We start from the raw sequence: 10,165 nt of genomic DNA, 5'->3' as shown, positions 1-10,165 counted from the left end.
GAGGGGACGCGATAGTTCACCCCATCAATCTGTGCCACTTGACCCCAGGGACTCCCAGCAAAAAAAAAAAATTCTTCTAATTCCCACCACCACCTGTTGGAAGATCAGTTATAGTTTCCTGACCTTGGTGCTCGACATGAAGTAATACTAGCCGACGTCTTTAGGGCTGCTCTTTAGCTGATATAGGTGTTTGACTTCATCAAATGTGGGCTCACTCTGGCAGCATCTACCCCACAAAATGAACAGACTAGAAAGTACCCTCCACCCATTAGGGTTAAGTTGACCAAGAGCTAAGTTTAACCCACTAAGCATCTGGACGAAATAAGGTTGTAAGGGGAGCCTCATCCTAAACTTAAAGCTTTCTAGAAATAGAGTAACATACCCCCTGAGAGGTCGGCTGTGAGTGTCTTTCTTCCTTGAAATTCTAAGGGGTATACCATCAGGAATGTCATACACAGTTCGGAGGTTGACAAGGTCTTCTACTGTAGTCGTGCAGGTCATAAAGTCAATAGCGTAATGCTCTGATAGAGCTCTACCCCCTACTTTGCTTTTCTTTTCTAGTCGTGATACTCCTTGTGAAGATATTTCACTAGAATCTTCATCCGGGTCCTCACTCAGAGTATCTTCGGAACCAGAAGATCCCTTATCCCCGCTAGTACTGGGTGAGGAGGTTATTTGTGGAGACATTCTTCTAGCACTAGTTCCAACACTAGATCTAATCGGCTCTAAAAGGATCCTAGGGTCAAAGGCAGGACCAGCGAGTAGACCAAGCAAGAAGTCTAACTCATCATCATCAACCTCAATCACCTTCTTTTTGCCTTTTGACATTCTCTAAACTATGACTAGAGCAATATCACCAAACGCTACCCAAACAAAAAAAGAGAAAAGAGAAATTTTCTACAACTATCCAAGACCGAAGAAATAGAAATAATACCTGCAGTTGTAGCACCGGTAGAATAAAGACAAGGAAAGTAGCTTTAACTTCGAGGAAAAAAATAATTCAGTCACCGGAGAGGAAGAAGAAGGCCAAGAGACGAGTTTCCCTAATGTGGAACAAACTCTTGATTTATTAGCATTTAACGACATGAATTCCAAGGGTTTTATAACCATCAGTTTGAAATTCAAATGAAGGGACAGATCACTGCCACATCACCCAGCCCGCGATTAAATGCGACACGACTCTTCAAAGCCATTTCATATCCTGAGCAAGCCAGAATTATTGAGTTTCTACTATTGGTCCATTATATTGCCCAATACCAGAAACTGGGGGACCGGTGTTTGGGGGATATACTTCGACAAGACCAGCCATACCCTGGATGAGGAGCCAGCCTCTTTATAAGGGAGTGGATGGGCAGAAGTCTGGTAGCAGGTTTCCACGAGCAGAAATATCGTGCTCGTTCACGAGGACATCCTCCTCTGGACCACATTGCAAGTTGGCCTCCTGCTAGGAGCCCAGAGCCATTCCTGCTGGAGATTGGAGCTGGTAGACCCAGTCCATAACGGTTAACGAGAAGTGCACTCCTATCCGAGAATCTAGGCACGAAGCCCACTCAGCCACAACTACGATAGTTAAGCACCCACTTCCGAGAGCTGGGGGAGGTGATGGACGTGGATCGTGGGGGGAGCCGGATTCGAAGGAAGGCTATAAAAAGGTAATCAACGAAGGTAAACAAGTTAAACTTTTTGAGATTAGAGCTTAGAAAAAGAGTCCTTGATTGAGAAATAGAAAGAGAAAAATCGGGAAGTATTTGATTCATTGAGAGGTCATAAAAAAAAGCCACAAGATTAGTAGTCGTGTTTCGCAAAAAAGTAAACCTACATTTCTGACTAGAGCATCGGAGGGTTTACGCCGGGAAAACACCCGGCGTGCTTTGACTAGTTTCTGTGTGCACAAGAGTCTGCTGAAAAGAAGTCTTACGAGGTGTTACTCTGCTCGGTTAGAAGGGTTGAGGAGAGATTCTGGTTGTGGACGAGCAGAAACCAGAATCTTGCATCAACAATCTTATTTGTTGAATCATATGCATTGCCTAGATATTTATTGTTGAAGTAATTTTAGCTTATTGTGCAGGATCCAATATTTATTTATTGTTCGAATACGGAAGTTCACTTGTACAGTGGATTAGTAAGAAGGGCAATCGGTGAGTTACCTTCCATTTAAAATAAATAAATTAATATAACCTGAATATTTTATTAAAGGAAATAGTCTTCGAACATGATTCCCACTTCCCACCATATGAGTCAAAATAATATATTGAAAAGTCAATTAAGAAACCCCAACTAATTTATTGAACATGAGGGGGTTCGTTGACTTCTTTCGCGTTATAGTTAAGAGTTTAAGTTAGTGCACGTTTCGGAGTGTGATGGATTCTCAAATAACAACGTATTTGAGAATCTTTTTCTCAAATTACATTTGCTAATCTCTTATTTAAATATTAAATTAATTAATCCCAGATTATTTGAAAGAATAACCATCACCATCGCCGCCATCATCAATCTTCATTACCATCAATCCATCACACGTAAAAATATTGGAAATTTAAATATATTCAAGTGGCCAGCTGAATATTAATTCAAATTAATTAGATTAATAATTAAAACAAAAGTATAATGCTAACAGAAAACACTGTTCGTAATTTCTACTCATTATTCATGAGTTACTATTCACAGTCATTGTTTATGAATTACTATTTATAAAATAACCAACCACTTCAAGAGTGATTACCATTTAATAAATAAATTTCATAACTTGTAAAATTAATATTGTACCATTCAATAATGTGAATGTTACTTCAATCAATAGAGACTCGAGTTAGGACTTAAATATTGAGATTGATTGTTTGGTTCAATTAGTTATTCTACATTATATGTATGTGCGCGCGCGCGTGTGTGTGCATGTGTGTGTGTGCATGTTATTTATGCACATGTTGCTACCTGTTTGGCGGTGAGCCAAGGCAGATCTAACTAGGTACTTACCCTAAACTAAAAATAATTATAGAAGAAAAGAGAGTTCAAATTTCACCAATTATATGAATAGTCCCCTGAATTTTACTTGAACTTATGATGCATCAGATAATTAAATTGTGGATAATAATTCATTCGAAAACCTTATTGTGAGACTTTTAGATCCATTGAAAAAATCACTATTGCATCACTATGTCAGATCCTTAATCTAACGTAAGACTTATATGAGAATAATTATGTATTGCAAATTGTCATATAATGTTAAGACTAATAAAAGTAATCTATTAAGATTTTTGGTAATTTGGTTTTTAATCTATCCTATAGAGAAGGTTAAAGGATTCTATAAGAAAAAATATTGATTTCAAGGCCAAACTGCGTGGACACCATTAATCTATAAATAGTAATCTATAGATTACTACAAGATATTAATTTTTTTCTTAATTTCATCTTCAACTCTACTTTTTCCATATTACCACATAAATCATCGTATTATATGTTTATTTACTATTGTTGCAAATTGTTAAATTGAGTGTGCACTCTTACAACAATTACAGTCATTGTATCTTGAGGATTATCTATCAACAACTTATTTACACCAAAATATTATTTTAAGGGGCAGAAATAGTCTTAAGGACAATGCTCAGCACGCTTTGACTTTTTTTTTTTTTTTTTATATTTTTGGCATCTTATTTATTATCTTAATTCTTCTCAACATCCCAAGCCATCATATACTTCTACAGTAAACCATGTGTCCATCTTTGACCCTAATATTGCCTCTAGGCCCTCTAAATCCTTTGTTAATGCTGTCGCAAGTTCATGTTCGCCCTTCTTTATCTGCTGAGATAGACACTCTTCATCGAGGCGAACCTGTTATTTATTTACAACTGCTGAAGTTTCGCCATGGATGAACCATTTAAGATGTCTTTAGTAGGCAAGTTCTCTTTTAGCCACTCTCCGATGGATGTAATTAGAAAGTTTTTTTTGTCTCTTTGGGCTTAAAAGGACACATCTAGCTTTGCTTGATAATCGACATGATTTGATAAAGCTTCAGTTAGAGGAAGTCTGTTCCCGAGTTTGGGTTAAGCAAACATGGCATATAAATGGTATAACTATGGGGATTTTTAAATGGTCCATTACTTTTCATTTTTCTGAGGAGTCCCCTACGGTTCCTGTTTTGGTTTCTTTGTCGTATTTACCTGTTCATTTTATTCATTGCAAATAAGCATTATATTCGATAACTGTTATTATAAGAAGGCCTTTACGTGTTGATAGGCCTTCTGTTGCTAGGGTTTTGATAGAATATGATGTTTCATAGCCTTTATTGCCATGCCTTTAGATTGGTGAAGTTGATTCTAGTTTCTGATAGGATATTATTTTTGAGCGGATTCTTTCTTATTGTCCTTCCTGTAAGCACCTTGGCCATTCTACAAATGATTGCTATATAGCTAATCCTTGGCTTTTGAAGCCTCAATAACCTGCTAATGAGCCTTAAGGTAGAGATACTACTGATAAGGGTAAGCAACCTATGTCTATTGTAGATGTTCAGCCTCGAGTTCCCACTGTTCCTCAGTACGTTGTTACAGATAATTGGTTGGGGGCTTGTTACTCAGCCTTACTTTGTTTAGGGGCAGTCTTCTAGTTTGCCTCAGTAGCTTATACCCTACTGAGGGTGCCTCTTCGGATGCTCAGAATGATAAGGTGGATCTAGTTGACCAGGTTCGGCCTAATACTAATTGCACTAATGATCTTGTTGTTGATGATATTCCCATTCTTGTTCAGTCTGATCTAGTTGTTGCTCCTTGACGATCATGGTGATTCTTCTCTATGGAGCCCCGTTGATATGACCAGTGATGGTAATGATATGTTTTTGAATTATCCGGGTGCTTAGAGGGTATTCGTGGGCTCTAATTTATTTCTATCTAAGTGGATTGATATTCACACAATGGTTATGAATTTCAATTCCCACTCTACAGAGATTCGTTCTCATTCTAATGAGAATGTTAGCTTTGAAGGGAATATGGTGGCTGATGCATTTTAGTGTTACTAGCCCACGTGCCTCTTATTCAAAGAAGGGCTTCAAATTAGTCACCAGACGGAAGTATCGTAAGCAGTACTTTAGGCATTAGCTCACTTTCATATGGTTTCTTTTGTTAGGCTTTGACTTAGGGTGTTCTCTTGCTTATTCTTTGTTTCTTTTATTTGCTTTTGCTAATTTTCTCTTTTAGGCTATTTCTTTCTTTGACTTAGAAGTTTTGGTTTATTTTTCCCTCTAAATATTTTTTTATTATTTTTAGTTTATTTTACAGGTAAAGAGGTCTCGCCTAACCTCCCCAATAGTAGTTTTTAAATTTAAAAAAAAAACTTGTAGTGCTTGCAAAACAGTGTAATCAGCTAGTTTTCATATCACTCATAGCTAGTTACTTTCCATCTGTTTTCCTTTGTCATTCTAAGAGTCAAATCTAGAATATAAATCAAATGATGTCTATGTCATATTATATAATTTCGGGTCTAAGTTCTATACCTCTTATATGTATTCAAATGAAGTGAGCCTTGATTATAAAAAATATTAAATTATTAATTTTGAGACCATTCAAAATTCAAACAAGAATCAAGTAGTCTCACAGTTTGACACGTATAAGTTTATACAGATACTAGAGCTTGTATCTTTCAATTTAAATATTTGTTAATTTATTCTGTTGCTTCTGGAAACATCAAACATGGCAGCCGCCGACGCCATTCCTCTTCTCACACGATACAAAATGGGGCCATTCAATCTCTCTCACACGTACGGTTCTGTTTGTAATTTATTAACATTAATGAATTTTTTATTTTAAAAATGTAATTTATTAATTTTTTTTAAAAAATTAATTATTATTATATTTTTTTTGCAAAATAGTTTTTCGCTCCACTAGGAAGAATTAGATCGTTCAACAACATTCCACAGCCACATGCCATTTTTTATTACTCTCAGCGAACTAATAGCTGTTTTCTCATTGCTGAAGCAAATAGGATCTCAGACACTGCTCAAGGGTAATTGTGTTACTATTTTTTTCCCTTTCACTCCTTTTTTTTTAATTCACAAATTTAAATTTTTATGGAAAATATTAAAATAGGGTGTCTATTGTCAAAACAAATGCCACACGGTTCCCAATTTTTTTTTCCAGTGATATTAACTTTTAAGGCTGTTTTTTTTTTTTTTCCAATTGAACTTATGTTGAGTATTTTCGGAAAACTATATTTAAATAATGGGTGCCTCTAACTATGGATTTTGTTAGATTTCTTTTTTAAATTTTCAATTTGTTACAGTAGAACCTCTATGAATTAATAAGATTGGGATCATATAAAATCTATTAATTATAAAAAAAATTAAATAATTGATAAATTAATAATTTATTAATTTACAGAGTTATTTTCAATTCAATTAACATACATCAATAATATTTCATAATTTCTTATTATAATTTGAGAAAGTGACCACAGAATTTTTAAATGCAATAAGAAAAATAAGAGATGAAATCTAACTAGATTTAAATTTTAAGGAAAAACAAGTATAAAATAAAGTCATATTTTCTGTAAATAAGTAACAATAGTCATATTTTATATAATTAAAATATCATAGTCAAATACATTTGTAATTTTAGAAAATTATTAATTATGATTTGAATGGAACCACAAAGTTGAATAAGATTTTTTTAGAAAAGTATTATCTTGTTATTTTATTGAAATTATTAATTTAGTCTATTGGTCCAAGTTGGGACCATCAAAATTTATTATTTAATAGAGATTATTAATTTATAGGTGTTCTACTGTATATAACTATTTACTGTTTTTTTTGCATACATGCATAGCTTGACTTGTTTAGAGGTTCTCTTTTGGAAAGTTCTTAGTCTCTTTCACAGGAATAAGACTCATTGCGTCCCCCCAACCGGGTGTAATTTTTCTTTTCCTACTAATAAAACTTCTCTCCTACTGTGGAGGTTCACCTTAAAAAAAAAAAAAATGGAGGCCATTTCATGTTTATGATGCGCATTTGAGAAACATGTTTATATTACCAAATGTCTGATAGATTAAAAAAATTATTTTACATAATCTAAATAATACATTTGCAATATATATATGATGCAAAAATCATATTACCAAATTGATAAAATAACCAGGCTATGTTGTAATTAAGAAAGAAAAAAAGGGGAAGGTAAATAGAAGTTCCACAGCAGACGGGAGATCTAATTGCAAACATCAATCTGCGTTACTCCACTCTTTACATTTTCTTTAGCAATAATTGACTTTTGCTCCCACGAGACTCAAATTTAGACTTTTCTGATTTGAATTATTTGATCATCTTCTCTATAAAATAGAATGTTGATGAGAGAAGAAGCGATAAGCGGAGAAGAGAATAAGGCAAGGCAGAGTTGATAATTAATTGCATCAATGGAAGCGGCCGCCACCAACACCACCAATACTCCTCTTCTCACTGCTTATAAAATGGGGCAATTCAATCTCTCTCACAGGTTCCTTTACTTATCTAATTATTTTATCTACTAAGTTTTTCTTCTAATGTTTGTACGACGACATTATTATTTATATTTTTCAGAAACTCGGCTTAATGGATGAAAAACTTTTTAATCATAAATGTTGCTCGTTAGTAATTTATGAACCTTTTTTGAGAATTTATTTTAATTAACATGAACTAATGGATTTGTTTATTTTTGCAGAATAGTATTGGCTCCATTGACAAGAATTAGATCATACAACCACATTCCACAGCCACATGCCATTTTATATTATTCTCAGCGCACTACTAACAGTGGTTTTCTCATTGCTGAAGCAACTGGGGTTTCCAGCACTGCTCAAGGGTAATTTTGTAATTATATTTTGTTTCCTTTTTTGGGTAATTAAACGCATGTCATTTGCATATGTGAATTCTATGAAAAACATAAATATATTTTCAAAATTAATTCCATATGATTCCCAATTTCTTTTTCAAGTCATATTGAACTAATTAGATTTTTTTTTTTAAAATTTCTGTTGAGTGTTTCCGTATATTATATATTGATGCCCTACTTTTAGATGATGCAAAACGATTTTTCTTTGAAGTGTGATTGCAAAGTCTCTGCCAATTGTTTTCCAGAATCTTCAAAAAAGTGCTTTCAGAAAAAAAGGGGTTTGAAATCATAAAAAAAAATTTAATGTTCGAGAAACTAAGAAGTAATGTGATGTAAGTTGAATATTAATTTCAAAGGGTAGCATAAGAAGCAGATTTTGGAGAAATGCTTTTGATAATAACCATTTAATTTAAATAAATTGAAGGTATCCAAACACACCTGGAATTTGGACAAAGGAGCAAGTGGAAGCTTGGAAACCAATTGTGGATGCTGTTCATCAGAAGGGTGGCATCATCTTTTGCCAAATTTGGCATGCAGGCCGAGTCTCTAATTATGGTATGATCAAAAGGTTAATAGACTCAAGAAATATTTTTGTTAAAAACGAAACGATAAAACTAACCTCTTGTTACAAATATTTTAAAAAATAGAGATTAATGAGGTCGATTTTAAAGGAAATAGATACTCAACAAGCATCTTTTAGATAAATAAAAAATTCAGTTAAGTTATAGGAACCGAAAGAGTATTTACCTTTTAAAGTTAGAATCGCGTCCTTGTTTGAAACAGTTTCTTAATCAATATAATGTTTTTTTGGGTTTAAAAAAAAAAACTAATTTCTGATTATTTAGTGTAAATAGTGCGAATTTTAATATGATATATATTTAATGAACACAGGCCTTCAGCCAAATGGAGAAGCTCCAATCTCAAGTACTTCTAAGGGAGTGACGCCCGGCGTAGACGGACTAGACTGGTCACCTCCTCGTCCATTGAGCATAGAAGAAATCCCAAAAATTGTCAATGACTTCAGGCTTGCTGCTCGAAATGCAATTGAAGCAGGTAACCCTGATCATATCTTAAAATACATATACGACGTCACGCATTTTATGAAATACGAATTTGAGTAATATACTATTGTTTTACTTTCTTTTATGCTATTCTTTGCTACAAATCGAAGCAACTAACAAGTCCTTTTTTAAAAAATGGGCCATAGACATTTTAATTCGAAAATGTGTTTTTATATATTATAGGAAAAATTTTAATTTACTCCTATTTAGAATGACAATCTTCAATTTATCTTTTAAAAATATAAAAACATTAATTAATCTCATTTATTGTTAAAAAAATTGAAAAAAAATCATCACGTACCTCCATTGCTATCATCTTTTGAACGAAAAATGAGGTGACTTGAGGTGTTCACACTTTCAGAAGATAAATTGAAAATTGTCATTCTATTTGAGAATTAATTTAAGTTTACCAGTGCTTATATTAACTTGGGATACCATTTCATAGGTTTTGATGGGGTTGAAATTCATGGAGCAAATGGCTACTTGATTGATCAATTCATGAAAGATCAAGTAAATGACAGGACGGATGAATACGGCGGAAGCCTTGAAAACCGATGCCGATTTGCCCTGGAAGTAGTTGAAGCTGTGGTTAGTGAAATCGGAGCCGAAAGAGTTGGCATGAGACTGTCGCCTTATGCTGAGTGCGCGGAAGCTGTAGACTCAAATCCGGAAGCACTTGGCCTGTACATGGCGAAAGCACTTGACAAATTTAAGCTTCTTTATCTACACGTAATCGAGCCAAGGATGATTCAACTCACTGACAAGTCTGAAACTCAACACAGCTTATTGTCGATGAGAAGAGCTTTTGAGGGAACTTTCATTGCTGCTGGAGGATATAATAGAGATGAAGGCAACAAAGCTGTTGCAGCGAATTATGCAGATTTGGTTGCTTTTGGCCGTCTGTTTTTAGCTAATCCGGATTTGCCGAAGCGCTTTGAGCTGAATGCACCTTTGAACAAGTACAACAGGAGCACGTTTTACATTCCTGATCCTGTTGTTGGCTACACAGATTATCCTTTCCTAAAATTAGCTTAAGTTTTTTAAAAAAAATTATTAAGTGAGAATGAGAGCGACATTGATTAAAGTGAAATTTGCGAAAATTTTTTCTTGATTTTTGTTGTTATTAATCATTATTTCATAAATAATCGTAGATAAAAAATTTAATTGAGTTCAAATTCGATTTGATTCTTTGTTTATTAATTCTGTACAACAAACTTAACAATTCAGAACGGGGATTTAGATTTAATTCGTTTACTAAAT

General features: G+C 34.1%; 1 protein-coding gene across 1 annotated transcript; it reads left to right on the top strand.

Annotated features, from left to right (window-relative positions):
* Window positions 1-7,386: 7,386 nt before the first annotated feature.
* On the top strand, window positions 7,387-9,940 carry LOC112098366 (putative 12-oxophytodienoate reductase 11). Its single transcript, XM_024184517.1, has 5 exons — window positions 7,387-7,469; window positions 7,674-7,814; window positions 8,269-8,399; window positions 8,736-8,897; window positions 9,351-9,940. Exons 1-5 carry the CDS (start codon window positions 7,390-7,392, stop codon window positions 9,938-9,940), a joined length of 1,104 nt encoding a protein of 367 aa, XP_024040285.1. The 5' UTR covers window positions 7,387-7,389.
* The last annotated feature ends 225 nt before the right edge of the window (window positions 9,941-10,165 follow it).

Source organism: Citrus clementina, unplaced genomic scaffold (assembly GCF_000493195.1).
Source record: "Citrus clementina cultivar Clemenules unplaced genomic scaffold, Citrus_clementina_v1.0 scaffold_5, whole genome shotgun sequence".
NCBI lineage: Eukaryota > Viridiplantae > Streptophyta > Magnoliopsida > Sapindales > Rutaceae > Citrus > Citrus x clementina.
The sequence above is the reverse complement of the archived record's forward strand: the minus strand, read 5'-3'. Positions and strand labels throughout refer to the sequence as shown.

Coding starts and splice junctions, on each gene's coding strand:
- LOC112098366 (XM_024184517.1), top strand. CDS start 7,390: ATGGAAGCGGCCGCCACCAACACCACCAATACTCCTCTTCTCACTGCT. Junction 7,470..7,673: donor CAATTCAATCTCTCTCACAG/GTTCCTTTACTT, acceptor TTATTTTTGCAG/AATAGTATTGGCTCCATTGA. Junction 8,898..9,350: donor TCGAAATGCAATTGAAGCAG/GTAACCCTGATC, acceptor ACCATTTCATAG/GTTTTGATGGGGTTGAAATT.